At 38.8% G+C, this 20,425-nt stretch overlaps 1 protein-coding gene across 4 annotated transcripts in view; it reads right to left on the bottom strand.

The window, feature by feature from the left end:
* Positions 1–20,425, bottom strand: part of MAP3K20 (mitogen-activated protein kinase kinase kinase 20) — a 187,532-nt gene that overhangs the window by 96,627 nt on the left and 70,480 nt on the right. For all 4 annotated transcript variants that reach the window (XM_039239185.1, XM_039239187.1, XM_039239188.1 and 1 more), the window contains exon 3: positions 2,647–2,734. In XM_039239185.1, the coding sequence (XP_039095116.1) occupies positions 2,647–2,734 (88 nt within the window). The remainder of the gene's footprint in view (positions 1–2,646; positions 2,735–20,425) is intronic.

Raw genomic sequence — 20,425 nt, 5'->3', positions numbered from 1 at the left:
TGCATCGATCTTTTCTATTAATAATCTCAAGTGGGATGGATTCAAGTTTCCCCCCTCAGAACCCCAACATCAGAGAAAGCTGACAGAGTGCAAAAAAGGGGGAGCCAGATAAGCTGGGTGATCAAGGTCTATGTGCCTGTTTGTCTCTCTGTTCTCTTAACCTCCCCATATGAAGACTTATTTGTGCTCATTTCAAGAGGCAGAATAGCTGTTGTCATCCCCACCCCATCTGATCTCCCCAACTAGGCTCAGTTGGAAAATGGATGGCTGTCCACGCACAGAACATGGCTTGATCTTCAAGCTGCAGAAGGTCGTTTGAGAAGTTCACATTTCTTTGGTAGATACTTGTAAACAAACCATTAAAATCAGCATTTCTAGAAACAAAAATAATCTTATCAAAGTAATATATTTTAAGACACCAAAACTTGGCTAAGAAGTGTCTTTAATAATCAACCTCATAGGTCAATAAAGAGCCACAAATACACAATTTACTATTACCTGACAACTGTGAAATTTAAAGAAATGTTTAATGTTACTAGTTCCTTAGTACTGGCTCTACACAGAAATAGACATGGATCTAAAAAGAATTAATCAATTATAACCAAAGAGGTGGGGTAGGTCTAGGTATGAGCAGGGAATGCTAGAAAGGTACATGATATAAAGGACCAGCTAATCCATAAATTAAAAAACAAAACAAACAAAACAAAACAAAACAAAACCCCACCAAAATAAAACCAAATTTACTCAGCCAACTCCTTGGATCTTATCTTCCTCTTTTGGATGAGAAGACCCAGGGTGAGAATGCTGGCTAACAATGAATGTGTTTCACATTCTCCTTGGGACTCAGAATAAACTCTTGGAAAAAGGAATACACACCATGACTCAAGTCCCTTTTTTTATTCCTCATCCTCAACTTCAGAAACTAGAAAACTTCATAAATGGTCCACTGAGTTCAGTAAAGCTAACGTCTTCCTCTCAGAAGCATCAAATGTCAAGGGTACAAGACAGAAGCATAGTATCTAATCTCATTGGAGTGCCACACTTTCGTCTGCTACATAAGAATAATTTAAGCCACAAACGAGGAACAGAAAAGTGGATTCAGATTTTTAAGGTAAACCTAACTAGTTAAAAGTAAATACGATGGACTAGGAAAGGGGGAGCAATATGGTACCGGGGATAGGACAAGGTTTAATGTTAATCAGAAATATGACATAAGGGTGTTAACCACGGTTTACACCCTAACACTGTAACTCATTCTTGGGTATGCAGGTTAATAGGAAATGTACAGGCTCAAGAGTAGAAACTACCACATTACCCCATTTTAGGTAGAGACCTAAAATACAGATAGCTAAATAGGGATGAAATTCCCTCCATGTAAGAACTTGGGTAAAAATGCTATTTATCAGAGTAAGAGTATGTTAAACTGCTCGCTCTTCAAAGACAGAAGTCATGGCAACCATGTCCCTTTGAGGGGAAGAACCAGTGCCCCGAGCCATCTAGAGCCTGGGTTGCATTTAAGAAGAGGCCCTTCTTCAGAGCCTGGAGCCTGCTTTGGATTCTGTGTCTCCTTCTCTCTCTGCTCCTCTTCGTCTCATGCTCTGTCTCTGTCTCTCTCAAAAATATTAAAAATTAAAAAAAAAAAAAAAGAGGGGCCCTTCTGTAGAAAGTCAATCTGAGAAATTTATACTAGCGGTTCTACCACTAGCTGGGTGACCTTGGGAAAGGTACTTACATTAGAGTTTTAGTTCCTCATTTCTGAAATAGAAATTACTTTACCTATCTCATGGGGTTACTGTAAATATAAGATAATTTATAAGAAAGTACCGAATCCAAACCTTTTTATTGAGTGTCTTTTGTTATTACTGTCTATAAAGACAATTATAGTTGTTACCACTATAGCAGAAGATGACAGGGTTAATCTTTTAAGATTTCTTGTTACTTTTTTGTTTCAAAGAACTGCCATGATAAAGACTGTGACCAAAGTCATTTATTTTAAATTGAATGTTATATTTATTACAGACCTAAAGCTGCTCATTAGATCACACAAATGTGCACACAAACTATTAAGAATGTGTGTCTTTGTTTTCATATGGCAACACTTCTGTGTGCTCCTTTCTGGAAAGGGTATTCCCATCAGTTATAAACTGCTGCTCCAAATGTGATAATTTAGATCAAGGTCATTACCAACCCAGATGACCAAACCTGAAAAATATCGTTCTCATGTCAGAGACCTTGAAGAAAGAATGCTCTAAGGGGATTAAAATACCTTGCAAAGAATTACAACATGAACAGCTCAAGAAATCTTAATTTGTAAAAGGTCACAGAGTTACAAAAAACATTGCTCATTTCAGCTAATTAAATGAAATTTTAGTTAAACGGCACCTTTAAATATTGGTATTGCAGCTGCGAGTGCATTTAAATAGCATTTACGCAGATATAATTAGCACAATTAAACATGGGTAGAAGTGGAAACACCATTCTTAATTATATTGATATAATCAGTTTTATTAATGCTTTATAGCAACAGAAGTGACATCTGACAGTAGCACACAATTCATGACTGAACCTAATATTAAGCATTTTAGCATATTAAGGAATCCAAAGCCAGGTAAATGGGGAAAGAAAAGTCAAATGATGCGTGCCTACCTGTGACAATACCATAGTTGGGAGGTTCAAGAATTACTCCGTAAAATTGGATGATGTTTCTGTGACTGAGGACACTGAGTATTTCTGCCTGTACAAAAATCAAATACAAAGTTACATTAAATTTCACACTTACAAAAGTCTCATAAAATAGGTTTCCTATTCAATTTCCTTTAACATACATTTGCAAAGATATGTGTGCTCAACAAGTATAGGATGCTGATAGAACTCTGTCTTTAGCAGCATTCTTAAAAGAATGTTAATGTTAAGAATTAAAAAAAAATTTTAATGTTTATTTTCTGAGAAAGAGAGACAGAGCGTAAGTGGGGAGGAGCAGAGAGACAGGGAGACACAGAATCTGAAAGCAGTGGGGCTCAAACTCACAAGCCGTGAGATCATGCAGGACCTGAGCTGAAGTTGGACGCTTAACCAATTGAGCCACCCAGGTGCCCAAGTTTAAGAATTTCTGGGGGTACCTGGGTAGCTCAGTCGGTTAAGCATCCGACTTCGGCTCAAGTCATGATCTTATGGTTTGCGGGTTCAAGCCCCGCGTCAGGCTCTCTGCTGACAGGTGGCTCAGAACCTGGAGCCTGCTTCAATTCTGTGTCTCCCTCTCTCTGCTCATGCTGTCTCTCTCAGAAATAAATTTTTAAAAAACATTTAAAAAAAGAATTTCTATCGAAACTTTCTAAAAATGTAAAAAGGAAATGGGGTTGAAGTGGCAACAACAGAGCTGCTTCCTAGCAGGCCGGCATAGCTGGTAGTGGAGGAGGAGGAGGGGGAGGAGGGGAGATACCATGTTTATTTACAGAAAGCCCTCTTCCTAATAGTTGAATGGATGTTTTCTGCATCATGTCTTCTGGGAGAGTCAAGACTGAACTTCTATTGGTTGGGTGAAGAGTCATGACAAAATTAAGGAAGAATTTCTAAACTATTACTGAAATAGATTCAGGTAATACCTGCTTATATTATTTAATCATTCAATTATATTGTTGCTCTTGTGCCACATGCAGCAAGGTGCTGTCAAGGAAGTTAAGGGTGAATTCCTGACCTTCCAACAGTGATCTGATAGGGAAGCCATACTATACTAGTAAACTGTACTGCAGAGTGACATCATAAAAAAATAAATTTTATTTATTAAACTTAATTTTTTTTAACAAAAAACAGAGCTACCACACTGTGTATCTGCTAATGTCTGTAGAAAGACATTCTCTAAATTAACTAACTTGCATGTAGTTACCAGTTTTATGGAGACAAAACATTGCTGATCAGGAATTATAAATACAGTTAGATACAAAATCACTTAAGTACAAAAAACATTTAATATTTTTTAAATGAAAAGCATGTTACTGGCAGTAAGTAAAGAGGAGACTTAAAATTCCCCACTTCAGAAGAGGTATCAAGAATGTAAGCAATTAAGGAAAAATGGACAAGGCTTGGTTAGAAAGAAGACTCCCCTTTGGGAATCTGCACAATGTGTTGTTTTTTTAATTTTCTTAAATGTTTTATTTATTTTTGAGAGAGACAGAGAGAGAGAGAGAGAGGGAGGGAGCGAGAGGCAGGCAGTGTGAGCAGGGGAGAGTCAGAGAGAGAGGGGGAAATGAGGGAGATACAGAATCCGAAGCAGGTTCTGGGCTCTGAGCTAGCTGTCAGCACAGAGCCCGACGCGGGGCTCGAACCCACAAACTGTGACATCATGACCTGAGCCGAAGTCGGCCGCCCAACCGACTGAGCCACCCAGGCGCCCCTGCACAATGTATTATTTGTTACAAATTTCTGTCATGGGATAAGAAATGAGATTTCATTACAGTCAGAACTAAGGCACAAAAGAGAAGTTTAAGGGTTGCCATGGGGTCAATATGGAATCAAGAGAACGGAAAATTATTATCAACTGGTTGAGACATTTATCAAGGTTTCTTTGACAATGTTTTTCTTTTAGTGATACAAGGGCTGAAGGGGACTATCAAAACATTTCTTTCACACTGAGTGCCTACTGTGTGCAGAGGACCTGTGTTCATCAAACAGCCTGCTTGCCATAGTTTAGTTTTCCAAATAGAAAGAAAACGCATTAATTGGGCAAGACAATTATTCATCTGTATGGCAATCCTATTTCTTATTAAGAAACAATAAATGGACTTTGTTGTTAAACAGAGTTCATGTGAATTTTGGAAAACAGAAGCCCCCTTGTTTTTTTTTTTAAGTTTATTTATTTATTTTGAGAGAGAGAGAGCCAGAGAAGTGTGGACAGGGGAGAGGTAGAGAGAGGAAGAGAAAGGGAGAATCCCAAGCAGGCTCTGTGCTCAGCACACAGAGCAATGTGGGGCCTGTTCTACAAAATTGAGATTATGACCTGAGCTGAAACCAAGAGTCAGACACTCAACCAAATGAACCACCCAGGTGCTCCTAAGCCCCCCTATTTTTAAGGCAGATCAACTCTTTGTGAGTGAAGCATTAGAATTCAATGTGACTAATGTGACTAACTAATGTGACATTTGGACTAGTATTTGTCAAAATAGGGAGTGTTTATCCTTTGGTATGTTTTAGTATATTCTTAGGGTATCTAAATTCTGTGGCCATCAAAAATGTTTATATCAAGGGGCTCCTGAGTGGCTCAGTGGATTGAGAATGTGACTCTTGATCTCAGGGTTGATAAGTCAAGCCCCACATTGAGTATAGAGATTACTTAAAAAAAAATGAAATCTTTACAAAACTGCTTTTATCAGGAAAGAATACAAGAATATTCTTAGGGGTGCCTATCTGGCTCATTCAGTAGAGCATGTTTTTATAGTTTATTGTCAACTTGGTTTCCATATAACACCCAGTGCTCATCCCAACTAGTGGCCTCTCCCATGCTCATCACCCCCCTTCCCCTCTCCCCCACCCCAATCAGCCCTCAGTTTGTTCTCAGTATTCAAGAATCTCTCATGGTTTGCCTCCCTCCCTCTCCCCCACTATTTTTTCCCCTTCTCCTCCCCCATGGTCCTTTGTTAAGTTTCTCCTGTTCCACTTATAAGTGAAAACATATGGCATCTGTCCTCTGCCAGTCAGTAGAGCATTTGACTCTTGATCTCAAGGTCTCTTAATCTCAGGGTCATGAGTTCAAGCCCTATGTTGGGTATAGAGCTTGCTTTTAAAAAAGAAAAAGTATATTCTAAATCCTTGGATGATACTTTATAATTCAGCACATGGAATTTTCAATGTTCCAACTAATTTTCATGTTTACATTTAAGATGTTGCCAAGTGATGCCTTGGAGAAATAGAATTTATCCTTTCAAGTGCTGGTAAGGATATACTGATGTTCAAATAACAGCCATTATCTTGTGTGCCACTATCATATTCATTTAAAAATTCTTTTAGTTACGAGGGGTGCCTGGGTGGCTCAGTCGGTTAAGCATCCAACTTCAGCTCAGGTCATGATCTCACAGTTCATGAGTTTGAGCCCTGTGTCAGGCTCTGTGCTGACAGCTCAGAGCCTGGAGCCCGCTATGGATTCTGTGTCTCTCTCTCTCTGCCCCTCCTTCATTTACACTGTCTTTCTCTCAAAAATAAATAAACATTTAAAAAAAATTTTTTAGTTATGAAAAACTAAATTCTTATGGTATAATTAGTAAGTGAAAGACATTTTCACAGAATAAGACTTAGATTCTAATTTAATAAACTAAGAATTTGATTTCACATCACGGAAACAACATACTACTTTAGAGTGTTAATACTAGTTCTATGTTAATGAGCTTATTTATAATCAACAGAGAAAGACTAAATAAATAAGTGGTATTTACAATAAAGGAAGATCAAGTAATATGTTGTTACAAATTCAAGCAAGTTCTAATAGAAACAACTGTGGGATTTGCCAAGTAAAACCTGTGCTGTAGCAGTCAGTATCTGATATCAAGTGGATGTATTCTGTAGATTTGCCTTTGTAGGAACCTGCTTGCCAACTGTTCTTTGGTAAAATTGTTGTAGTAACAAAAACTTCCCCTTAAATTGTTGTTTTCCAGATTTATATTGTGGAATACTCTAGCAAATAGACTGCCCATCAAAATAATGGATTAGTGGACTCAAAAAAGTTCAGTTATAAAAGAAACATAATAAGATTAAAAGCTTCTGCACAGCCAAGGAAACAACCCAGAAAATTAATAGGCAACCAATGGAATGGGAAAAGATAGTTGCAAATGACATATCAGATAAAGGGTTAATATCCAGAATCTATAAGGAACTCACCAAACTACACGCCCGAAAAACAAACAACCCAGTGAAGAAATGGGCAGAAGACATGAACAGACACTTCTCCAAAGAGGACATCCAGATGGCCAACAGACACATGAAACGATGCTCAGCATCCCTCCTCATCAGGGAAATACAAATCAAAACCACACTGAGATACCACCTCACGCCAGTCAGAGTGGCTAAAATGAGCAAATCAGAGAACTCTAGATGCTGGCGAGGATGTGGAGAAACGGGCACCCTCCTACACTGTTGGTGGGAATGTAAACTGGTACAGCCCCTCTGGAAAACAGTGTGGAGGTTCCTCAGGAAACTAACAATAGAACTCCCTTATGACCCAGCAATAGCACTGCTAGGAATTTACCCAAGGGATACAGAAATGCTGAGGCATAGGAGCACATGTACCCCAATGTTCATAGCAGCACTCTCCACAATAGCTAAAACATGGAAAGAGCCTAAGTGTCCATCAACAGATGAATGGATCAAGAAGATGTGGTTTATCTATACCATGGAATACTACATGGCAATGAGAAACAATGAAATCTGGCCATGTGTAGCAACATGGATGGACCTTGAGGGTGTTATGCTGAGCGAAATAAGTCAGGCAGAGAAGGACAAATATCATATGTTTGCACGTATAGGAGGATTAGGAGGAACTTGACGGAGGAACAAGGGGGAGAAGAAGGGCGGAAATGGTGGGGGAAAGGGAGAGAGGCAAACCATGAGAGACTCTTGAATGCTGACAAAAACTGAGGACTGATGGATGTGGGGGGGAGGGGGGGATGGGCATGGAGGAGGGCACTTTGGGGATGAGCACTGAGTGTTATGCAGAAACTAATTTGACAATAAACTATTTGTAAAAAAAATAAATAAGTAAATAAATAAATTAAGACATACCTGCAAAAAAAAAAACATAATAATGATGAAGGCTAACATAATGGTCCATTGTGCCAAAAAATGTATCTTTTTATACTATCAACATCAACAAAGCCATTTTCAGTAAATGTAATTTGATGAAAATTGTTCATTTTAGCTTTATTGATTTTATAGGTTTTTTTTTAACTTAATTGAAAAGTTAGTTTTGATTTTATAAGAGATAGAAGTATAAAGAGTTCTGGGATGCCTGGCTGGTTTGGTCTGTAGAGCATGCAACTCTTGATATTGGGGTTGTGAGTTCGAGTCCCACGCTGGGTACAGAAATTACTTAAAAATAAAACCATTTTTAGAAAAAAGCACAAGTAGTTCTTCATTTCCGTTATGTATACTTTATTTAAAACTTTTTAATGTTGGCTTATTTTTTAGAGACAGAGAGAGAGAGAATGAGCAGGGAAGAGGGAGGGAGACACAGAACTCGAAGCAGGCTCCAGGCTCTGAGCTGTCAGCACAGAGGCCCGTGCAGGGCTCGAACTCATGAGCCGTGAGATCATGACCTGAGCTGAAATCAGACACCCAACCAACTGAGCTACCCAGGCACCCCTATGCTGTGTATACTTAAATTTCCCTGAAATAATACTTTTAATCAATACTGGAAATACAGATGACTTAATATTTCTATATACAGAACCTATATGTTTCTCAGTTTGCAAAATACCATTCTTGGAACTCAAACATGGGTATGTCAATGCTCACTGAAGCACTATTCACAATAACCAAAAGGTAGAAGCAACCCAAGCATTATCAACTGATGAATAAAACGTGATTTTATAAATATAATGGAATATTAGTTTAACCATAAGAAGGGATTAAGTTCTGATGCATGTTACAACACAGATGAACCTTGAACACATTATGCTAAGTGAATCAGCAAGACACAAAACAACAAATATCGCATGATCCTGCTTTTATGACATATCTTGAATTGGCAAATTCAGAGATAAAGAAAGCAGATTCAAGGTTACACCAATGTGGAGGAGAAGGGGATGGGGAGTTGCTGTTTAATGTGCAGAGTTTCTGTTTGAAGTGAAGAAAAGATTTGGAAATAGATAGTAGTGATGGTCATACAACACTGTGAATGTAAATCATGCCACTGAACTGTACACTTAAATATGGTTAAAATGGCTAATTTCAAGCTATATATATTTTACCACGATAAAAAAGGTTAAAAAATGCTATTCTAAACTTTTGCAGAGATAATATTCTCTCTATATGTTTATACACATATATGTACACACATACCTGTATGCCCACATAGTAATCATCCCAAAGTTACACAGCTCAAGGTCTAGATATCCTTGAGTAAAGAAGCAGTTTTCCAGATTAGGATTTAAGGAAGTAAGGAAAGTCTGTGACAGACTACAACAATTTTACCTCTGGCTCAAAGACTCTCCATAAAACAAAGGGTCCCTATCTGATACAGAAGTGAGGTGACCACAGTCTACCCATAAAAAAAAAAAAACAAAAAAAACAACTCTGTGGTTTTGTAACCCAGAGTACAAAACTGTCTGTACCCATGCTCTGTGCTTGCAGTAAGCTACGTGACTGCTCCTACCATTTCCAGCCAGCTAATTTCTTCCTCTATCTCCCCCCCTTCCTACTTCTCCTCTTCTTTCTTTATGGGAAGGGTTATAGAGGAGTTGTAGTTTGTTAACAGAGGGGAGGAGGTATTCTGTTAGTTTTATTGTATCTGGCCTTTCTATATCTTTATATATGGGGAGATGAGCCAGCTGTTAACTCAGTTTCCCATGATTCTGGAAGCCAACCAGCACACAGGGTTCAAATGGCTGATCCAGAGAAATTAAAAGAAGTTAGGTATCATAATTTAAACTGAATTTAGCTAAATATCATAATTTAAATACACTGAGGTTTAAGGGAATTTAAGTTTTAATTTTCTTCCTTTAAAGTTCTTTCAACAGTCTTAAAAGAAGATTTTAAATAAGATCTTCATCTTCAGAGCAATCCCTTTCCTTGATTCAAAACATATTTTTATTTTGATAAAACTGTCTTTTTGAAAAACACAGAGATATAATTGACATATAACATTCATTTCAGATATAAAACATGAGGATTCAATATTTATATATAGTGCAAACTAGTCACAGTAAATCTAGCTAACATGCATCACCACACACAGTGACAAGTTCTTTTTTCTTGTGATAAGACCTCTTAAGACCTACTGCCTTAGCAACTTTCAAATACAGAACACAGTATTATTAACTGCAGTCACCATGCTATATATTACATCCCCATGACTTATAACTAAAAGTTTTTCAACCTAATCCCAAATTTAAATGTGTTTAATTTTGGAGAGCTGTCATAAAATCCTTAAAGATTCTGCTTTTAAAGCCTGTTTTACATTTTTTACATTCCACTGATACAGGTTCTATGTTTTTATGTGACATATTATTAATAAAAGTGAGTTCACTTCTTTTTTGAAAGAAAGTAAAGATACTGACAGCACTCTATTGATCTATACAGACAACACTCTAATGAAACAAATAGTTCATGACGACCCACATCAGTAGGCTGGCAGGCTCCATTTACGCCTTAGGAACAGGTTTTTCTCCCTGGCTGTCAATAGCTATTACCTTCCACATAACAGCAGGACTGTGTCACACAGGGCCCATCCTTCTGCCTGTGATGTGACACTGACAACAAAAACAGTAGGTATAAAAAAGTCCAAGGTACACATCTACGGTCTGTGAGTGTCAACTGCTCCTTCCTGCCCCCTGGTGCTGTGACATTTAAAACATTCCAGGGACCCTGATATCAGAGTTCCTCACCAATTCCAAGATTCTCCAATTCCGTCAAAGTATGATAGTAAAAAAAAAAAAAAAAAAATAAGTGGCTCGTTCAATTTTTCAAAGGAAGTAGTGTCCTTCACACCGTGCATTCCAAGTCAAAGGCTTTCAGAGGGGCCAACATGGCAGATCAGCATGGAAGTTTTCTGCTTCTCTCATCCCTGAAATGCTGCATCGACACCAAACCATCTTGCACACCTAGAAAATTGATCTGAGGATTAACACAACAATCTGCATAATGGGAGCCATAGAACTTGGCAGGTACATGGCATGGAGAGGTGAACTGGGGGAGTGAGAAGCCATGGAAGGCAGGGAACTGTTTTTGCTTGTGGAGAGAGGATGGGGATGGGGGAGAATACAGGAAAAACACTCTTCCCAAAAGCAGCTGGAGAGAAAGAGTGGAAACACCCACAAGGGACTGAACAAGAAAGGAAGAAAGGAGAAAGGAGAGGGTTTAAATATCATTAGGATTCTATAAACAGGGGGAGTGCAGTCTGAAACTCCGCAGCTCAATACCTGGAGGAGCTCTGATGGGAAGGGCAAATCCCCAGGAGCAGACACTGAGGTCCAAGGGATCCTCGGGCCATATGGGGAGAGGCAGTTACCCTGATGAGAGGTCTTTTGGTACAGGCTGTGTGGCCTCCCCACAGGCAGAGATCCCAGTGGACCCTGAAGAACAAACATGTTTTTCTGGTGTTGGAGTAAGGACATTAAGGGGCAGTGAAGCCTGGTGCCAAATGTGTGTAGTGATTTACCACAATCCCTGAAATGCTGCTGCTACACAATCCTGCAAAATTTTTCTGGGGCAGGCTGGAAGTCTCTGGGCATCTGCAGCAGTGTGGTCATACAAATGTTCCTGGGGGCACACCAGCCATTGCTCTGCAAGACCGTCTCCCAGAGGGTTAGGGTGGGTCAAAGCTGCAGGGCTCTCAGAAGTGAGGCTGTGTGTGGAAACACAGCCCCAATTGAGATAAAACTCAGGAGGGAGATGCCACCTGGCAGGCTGATGGCTTGGTGGCAGACAGATAGAAATGGGGAATGGACAGAAGCTGGAGACAGAGGAGGGGTGCCTGACTGCTGCTTGGTGAGAGTACAGAGTTCTACTGCTACAGACTGGGTAGCTGGGTGACACCATTTTCACCTCGCCCACGCATGTGCATACAGGCATACACATACCCAACGATCCACCCCAGGAAGCTAAGCAGTGCCATTTAATGGAGAGCAGAGCAATACACAAAGCCTCATCCAACTGTGCCAACTGTGTTCTAAAGGAACACCACAAGTCTCTCCAACTGCTTAGTTTACAGACTATAAAGTGCTTCATAGTTTGACTTCTAGAGGAAAATGGATATAATTTCATGCATATCTCATTCTGTTCTCTGGTCCATCTATTCATTTTTCTTCTTTTTCTTTTCTTATTTTTGAATACCAAAAATGAAAAAAAATATTTTTATTTTCCGATTTTATAAAAAAAATTTTAAGTTTTTCTACATTATTTTTTGTAAATTTTTAAATTCTATTTTACTTTAATTTCATTTTATTACATTTTATTGTATTCATTTTTTAAATTTTCAAACGTTTCTGTATTTTCTTTCTTTTTTCTCTACCAACCTGCTTTCAACAACCAGACCAAAACACACCTAGAATCTAGCATCCTTCATTTAATTGTTTTCTGTTGATTTTAATTTTTAGTTTTTATTTTATTCTTTTTCTTCCTCCAAAATGACAAAATGAAGGAATTCACCCCAAAAGAAAGAACAGGAAGAAATGACAGGGACTTAATCAACACAGATACAAGCAAAATGTCTGACCAGAATTTAGAATCACGATACTAAGAATACTAGCTGGGGTTGAAAATACACTAGATTCCCTTTCTGCAGAGATTAAAGAAGTAAAAGCTAGTCAGGATGCAATAAAAAATGCTGTAACTGAGCTGCAATCTCGAATGGCTGCCACGGCAGCAAGGATGGATGAAGCAGAGCAGCTAATCAGTGATACGGAGGACAAACTTATGAAAAACAATGAAGCAGAAGAAAAAAAGGGAGACTAAGGCAAAAGAGCATGATATAAAAATTAGAGAACTCAGTGACTCATTAAAAAGGACTAACATCGGGGCGCCTGGGTGGCTCCGCTGGTTAAGCGTCTGACTTCGGCTCAGGTCATGATCTCACAGTTCGTGGGTTTGGGCCCCACGTCGGGCTCTGTGCTGACAGCTAGCTCAGAGCCTGGAGCCTGCTTCAGATTCTGTGTCTTCCTCTCTCTCTGACCCTTCCCTGCTCACGCTGTCTCTCTCTCTCTCTCTCAGAAATAAATAAAACATTAAAAAATTTAAAAACAAAAGGGAATAACATCTGAATAATAAGGGGTCTGAGAAAATAAAGAGAGAGAAAAAGGGGTAAAATGTTTATGTAAGCAAATCATAGTGGAAACCTTTCCTACCCTGGGAAAGACAGACATCAAAATTCAGGAAGCAGAGAGAACTCCCATTAGATTCCACAAAAACTGACCATCAACAAGGCATATCATAGTCAAATTCACAAAATACACAAAGAAAGAATCATGAAAGCAGCAAGGGAAAATAAGTCCTTAACCTACAAGGGAAGACAGATCAGGTTCACAGCAGACCTATCCATAGAAACTTGGCAGGCCAGAAAGGAGTGGCAGGATATATTCAACATGCTGAATTGCAAAACTATGCAGCTGAGAATTCCTTATCCAGCAAGACTGTTATTCAAAATATAAGGAGAGATAAAAGAGTTTCTAAAGGAGTTTGTGACCACTAAAACAGCCCTGCAAGAAATTTTAAGGGGCATTCTCTGAGAGGAGAAAAGATGAAACAAAAACAAAACAAAACAAAACAAAAAAGACTAAAGCAACAAAGACTAGAAAGGACCAGAGAATACCACCAGAAACTCCAACTCTACAGGCAACACGATGGCAATAAGTTCATATCATTCAGTACTCACTCTCAATGTCAATGTACTAAATATTCCAACCAAAGGATATAAGGTATCAGCATGGACAAGAAAACAGGATCCTTCTATATGCTGTTTACATGAGACCCATTTTAGACCTAAAGACACCTTCAGATTGAAAGAGGATGGAGAACCACCCATCATACCAATGGTCACCAAAAGAAAGCCAGAGTAGCCATATTTATATCAGACAATCTAGATTTTAAAATAAAGATGTAACAAGAGATGAAGGAGGACAATATATCATAATTAAGGGGTCTATCCACCAAGAAGATTTAACAATTGTAAACATTTCTCCTCCAAATTTGGAAGCACCCAAATATATAAATAAATTAATCAAAAACATACAGAAACTCATTGATAAGAATACCATTAATAATAGGAAACTTCAACACCCCATTTACAGCAATGGTCAGATCATCTAAACCGAAAATCAACAAGGAAACAATGGCTTTGAACGGACACACTGGACCAAATGGACTCAGAACATTTCATCCTACAGCAGCAGAATATACATTCTTCTCAAGTGCATATGGAACATTCTCCAGAATACATCACATATGGGGACACAAATCAGCCCTCAACGAGTACAAAAAGATCAAGATTATACTGTGCATATTTTCAGACCACAACACTAGGAAACTTGAAATTAAGCACAAGAAAAAATTTGGAAAGACAACAAATGTTTGGAGACTAAAGAACATCCTATTAAAGAATGAATGGGCTAACCAAGAAGTTAAAGAGGAAATTAAAAAGTACATGGGAGCCAATGAAAATGACAATCCCCCAGCCCAGAACCTCTGAGACGCCACAAAGGTGGTCATTAGAGGGAAGTATACAGCAATCCAGGCCTTCCTAAAGAAGGAAGAAAGGTCTCAGATACACACCCTAACCTTATACCTTAAAGAGCTGGAAAAAGAATACCAAATAAAACCCAAATCCAGCAGAAGATGGGAAGTAATAAAGATTAGAAGAGAAATCAAAGTCAAAGCCTTTTTCCAAAGACAGATTTGTCTCCAAAGTACCAATATGATCCAGGATCAGTATATTTCTTCAAAGTTCAAAAAGACAGGAGATGATCCCATCCTTTTTAAAAACAGAAATTACATATATATGAGAGGCTGAGAATAAAAAATTATGGTTATCTCTATGTAGCAGAAAAAATCATAAATAATTTTAACTTTGTAGGTATTTCCAAAATTTTTTCAATGAGCCTATATAATTTTTAATCACAAAAAGCAATATATGCATATAACATAGATGACCAGAAAATAAAGCATAAAATGAAAATATTTATTTGCATAGATATTCTGATTTTCTCTAGGCCTGGATCAGGAAGAAGTAAAACTCTTTACCTGCCTTCCTAGAACTACCTTAGACATATAAAAACTAGTACATTAACCTCCAAGCCTCCAAGTTATGAGTGTCTCCTGACTTGGGTCTGGAACAAATCAGTGTTCACCTGGGGTATTTTTTAATAATAAAAAAAAAAAAAGTTTATTTTTGAAAACCAGAGTTCAAGTGGGGGAGGGGCAGAGATAGAAGGGCACACAGAAACCAAAGCAGGCTCCAGGCTCTGAGCTGTCAGCCACAGCCTAACGCAGCCTGAGTTGAAGTCGGACACTTAACCAACTGAGCCACCCAGGCACCCCTTTAACTTATTTTTTAATGCTTGTTTATTTTTGAGAGAGAAAGAGAGCACAAGCAGAATCCAAAGCAGGCTCTAGGCTCTGAGCTGTCAGCACAGAGCCCAACGCAGGGCTCGAACGCACAAGCCGTGAGATCATGACCTGAGACAAAATCAGATGCTTAACTGACTGAGCCACCCAGGCGCCCCTCACCTGGGGTATTCTTGAAAAAGGGCACAGATTCAGAAAGGCCATGAGACCACAGATGTGAGTACTGGAAACTGAAATCTAGATTGATTTCAACCTGCTCACTATCTGCACTTTTATTAAATGATCTCCTCTCACCTTCTACATTTGCTTCTGTGGCCTGCTGCCCCTTAGGGAAGCCTTTCCTATACTGCTTATCCTCTACAATATCTAGTGTAACACCACATGAGAGAGGTCAAATGCTTTATATATAAGCAGCACTCAATCTTACCTGAAGAACATACAGTATCTGATGAAAATGATAGTGTGTTGAAATGACTGCTGTGGGGAGTCTGCCTTAGTAAATGTTTACCCTGAGCTGCGACATGGCAAGAGGAAGATGCCAGAGGGTGTAGATGTGCTTCAGGATGCACTGTTTTCTCACATGCACAAGGGCTACTACTGAGGCTATTATTTCATGGATGACAGTCAATAAATTACAGAACCACAGCAAAAGCCCCATCTGAAATTTATGCTCACTAGTTCATTGTTGATTTAAACTCTCAAAATGAAGACTTGTACTTAGCCTCCTGCAGGCTCTGCAGTCGAAGGCAATCCCATCAGCACAATTTCTTGAGGGTCCTTTCCTGCTTTGCTATTCCCTAAGTATGCCCTTGCTTTACATAGCACTTTTTCAGATGGAGAATGCAGAGCCTTGCTTAGTCTTAAACTTTCTATTTCTAATTTTCTACCCAGTACATTAACCATATACAGTTGAACAGATTTGAACTGTGTGAGTCCACTTATAGGTAGAGTTTTTTTATATAAATATAGTCCAGTACTCTAAATGTAGTTTCTCTTAACTTTATGATTTTCTTAATAACACTTTCTTTTCTGTAGCTTACTTTAGTGTAAGAATATGATACATAATACATACACAAAATATGTGTAAATCAACTGTTTACATTATCGGTAAGATTTCTAGCCAACAGTAGGCTTTTAGTAGTTAAGTTTCAGGGGAGTCAAAAGTTACACACTGATTTCTGACTGTGCTTGGGGAGGAAGGTGATTGGCACCTCTAATCCCCAATTGTTCAAGGATGGACTTTATTTCCAAAATCACCTCTGAAAGTAAGCCAATGTTTTGTCAAGTCTGCACACTTTCCATACCCACTATTCTCCCTGAACACCATGGGAGCCGCTCCCTGCTGCAGACTGAATGTTTTTATTTCCCCAAAATTCAAATGCTGAAGTCTAATCTCCAGTGTCATGGCATTTGAAGGTGGGGCCTCTGGGAGATGATTAGGTTGTAAGGGTAGAGCCCTCACGAATGGGACTGTGCTCTATAAAAGAGACCCCAGAGAGCTCCCTCTCCCCTTCTACCATTTGAAGACACAGCAAAAAGATGGCTATCTATGAATCAGGAAGCAGGTTCTCACCAGAAATCAAATCTGCTAATACATCTTGACCTCAGACTTCCTCACCTCCACAACTATGAGAAATCACTGTTTGCTATTTCTAAGTAACCTTGTCTTTAGTGTTCTGTTAAAGCAGCCAGCCTGGGCCAGTGTCATAAAAGTCCACGGCAATTCAGCCAGGTCTCTTATGAACAGGATAGGTTTAAAAAGACTCAGCCACCGGTCCTGTCAGTACAGCATACATCTTCTCTTTAGCACCACAGGGCCCAGAACTATTGTACTTATTAGCAGTAGAAGGTAAGGGATGAAGCAAAATTCTTGATTTAAAAAATCCTAAAACAGTATTTACAAGTCTATAAGGTCAAAACACCTAGCTCTTTCAGGCAAGACACGGGTGGAAAGAACTTCCCTTCTATTTCAGGCTCTGATTATAAACATAATGGAGGCAGAGTGTTCAGTCTCGGTAATCAAAGGACTTCCATGCATCAAACCACAAAAACCAGGGTCAAAAACAAGAAAATGCTGTTTAATTAATTGTATTTTTACCCAAGAGTATCATGGTTAGGCGCATTCTCCTAAAATAAAAGCTTGATTTCTTTTATGTTTGGCAAGATGGAAAACCAGCCCCTCTGCACCTAAAAAATGCCTTGCCACAAGAACAACTTACAACATAGGCTCAGACGATTTTCAATCCCATATTTCATCACCAGAGTGTCACACACAGGTCATGCTCTCTGACTCCCTTAAGGCTTAATGAGTCCCATTCAAGACACAGTCACATGACAAGCAGCACTCCTCACAGTTCTGTGGGTTCTTGTTCAAACATTGCCCGTTAGGTACTCAGGGAAATAAAGAAGGATAAATGAACTGAATTCAGCTTCCATAATATCATATGGCCTATATTCCTAATGATGTCTGACATCAGGCAGACTTTTCTTTGGAAGGAAAATGGCTAGAAATACTAAGAAGAAAAAAGAAGCCAATCATTCTGCTCACTTGTCATGGCCCCAAGATGGAGTCATGTGGGATTTATTACAAACATCACTAGTGCTGGGTAGCCAGTGGCTTTCCTGGTAGGTTGCAGCAGCCTCCACGTGCAGCCATTCAAGACAGCAGCCTGGGCTCCTGTCCAGGGATAGGCAGCTCTCCAGTGAAGGCCGTACCCAACTAACAGCAGGCTAACCTGGCAGAATGGAAGGGCAGCTAAAACTGAATGAGACAAATAATGAAGATTCGAGAACAGGGATTTAAGAGATCTTCCCAAATCATAAAAAGGCTAAGAGATTTTACATTTTTCATGCTCACAAGAGACTGTCACTGTGATGCCATGAAAAAGTCCAATACATTGTAAACAATCCGCATTCGGTTTGGGTGACAAAACTACTTGCAAGCACCCTGCTTTCCACAAAACACCCCATGTAATTTGGTCACAGAACCACTTGGTGCTAAAATTACATAGAACCTCCCCTCTACCCCCACCCACCCTGCCTCCAAAGAAAGCCCTTGAATAAGCCCTGAAGTATGAACTAATGAAGGATTAGGCTTTTAAAAGATTGAATAGCAATATAATTTACTCAAATACAGGACAGGTGAGTGGAATTTAAGTTCTAATTCCAAAATGGATGGCCCTAAAGCTGCCTTGGTCACTTCCCAGAAAATGACTTTGCTGGACACAATTATTTTTCAAATTCCTCTATGCTTTAATTTTCTATCCATTTCTATTTTAAAAACCTGCTGTATTATTAGTTGTGCTTTCTACAGAGTGGGTACTCAATAAATATTTGATAAACTGAACTGAGGAAATTAACCATGGCATATTAGGACATCCTCTAGACTCCAACAGGCTTGAGTATGAATAGTGGCTCTGCCACTTACAAATGAGGAAGTTACTTAACCTGTCTGGGCCTCAGTTTCCTCATTTGTAAGATGGGGGCAGTAATCCTATCCCAGTGCACAGCAAATGCCCAGTGTTCAACCAATGCTAATTCCTTTTTCTGACAGCTTTCCACTTTCTTGATAATCAATTCATCCTCAGACTCAAGTCAACCTTGTGAGCAAATTCAGATCTCTTCCAACAGTGATCCCATGTCATATTTTGCTTATTTTAATTAGCTTCATTTATTTTAAGTGACTTTCCATGTTTAGTTAAAAATATTTCTATGTTTTTACCTAAATACAGTACTTTAACATTTTCAAAACACTTTTCTTATTTGACCCTCACAAATAAGTTAGCTATTTCATCGTGTTTAAGAGTGAAGAAAACTGAGTCTTCGATTTGATTTGTTTAAGCTCACTTTTCAGGAGCCGAGCTGAAGTCTAATAAAATTTAAATCTAGATATCCTACCTCTCTCTATATATTTTTAAATATATATTTATATATTTCCTCCCTCTCTCCAAAAAAAAAAAAAAACACAGTCCAATAAAAATATAAGTCCTTTCACCTAAATACTTTTTTTTTAAGTTTACTTATCTATTTATTTAAGTAATCTCTATACCCAACACGGGGCTTCAACTCACAACCCCAAGGTCAAGAGTCTCATGCTCTTCCAAATGAGTCATACAGGTGCCCTCATCTAAACATTTTATTGTAAGCTGCCCTTGCTCAAAGACATTCCAATTTGCAGATTCCTCCAGAGTAATAGCTACCATTCATTGAGTGCCTACTATGAGCCAGGCCAAGCATGTCACATAGACTGAACCTTCAAATCTTCATAGCACACCATGAGCCTCGGGCCTACCACTATCACCCCTGGGGGAAGAAATCTAGGCACAGGGAAATTTTAAAATTTGCCCAAGGGCACATTAAGTGGCAAAGCCAGGTTTTTAACACAGGTAGTTTCATGTCAAAGCCTTGCTTACAATCACTAAGCCATCCCATTTTACTTTATAAATCTTATTTGAATACAGAATGGAATGTGAGTTTATAGAACATCCAAAAATAACAACAGGCCTAGAAAATTCCAAAGCTCTCTTTAGTTACAGAGGTGTGAGAAACAATTCCTCATTGATTCCCTCTTAGGGCCTCTGCCTCCACTACAAATTTCCATGACTTCCCGACACTTGACCATGCAGTTTCAAGTCAAAAACCAAGATCCAATTCTCCACAGGCACTAGCCCATCAGGCCAGCTAGCAACAACCAAATTTATAGCTAATAAAACCAGTTAATTGCACAGCATGAAGTACCCTCTCTCTATGCAAAAATTACATGGTTAAGAATTTTGAGCAACTCTCACAATCTGATTAGCTAAGTGCTTTATAATACTACTCTACAGTGCAACAGAGTTTGATTATTTACATCCCATAAGAGAAATGTTTGCCACATTTATTATGGAAATCTGCAAAATCATTTAGAAGAATTCAGACAAATTTAATTTTAAAATAGTCTGAAAAGTCCTTTAATATCTTGTAGACTCCACTTAGACAGTATCTTGAATACCTGGATTCTTCAGCTAAATTAATGATTTCACTGTTTCTGGGTTCTGTCAGCACAACTTAATGACAAAGGCATGTGTCAAATCCTAACAAATATATAGTAAAAATAATCTGGATTCATAGACTCTGAAGAATGGAAGGGATGTGAAGTGTTCTAGTCTTTTCTTTCTCTGTCCTCAAA

This window comes from Hyaena hyaena, unplaced genomic scaffold (assembly GCF_003009895.1).
Source record: "Hyaena hyaena isolate Hyena2069 unplaced genomic scaffold, ASM300989v1 scaffold_154, whole genome shotgun sequence".
In the NCBI taxonomy this organism is placed as follows: domain Eukaryota; kingdom Metazoa; phylum Chordata; class Mammalia; order Carnivora; family Hyaenidae; genus Hyaena; species Hyaena hyaena.
The sequence above is the reverse complement of the archived record's forward strand: the minus strand, read 5'-3'. Positions and strand labels throughout refer to the sequence as shown.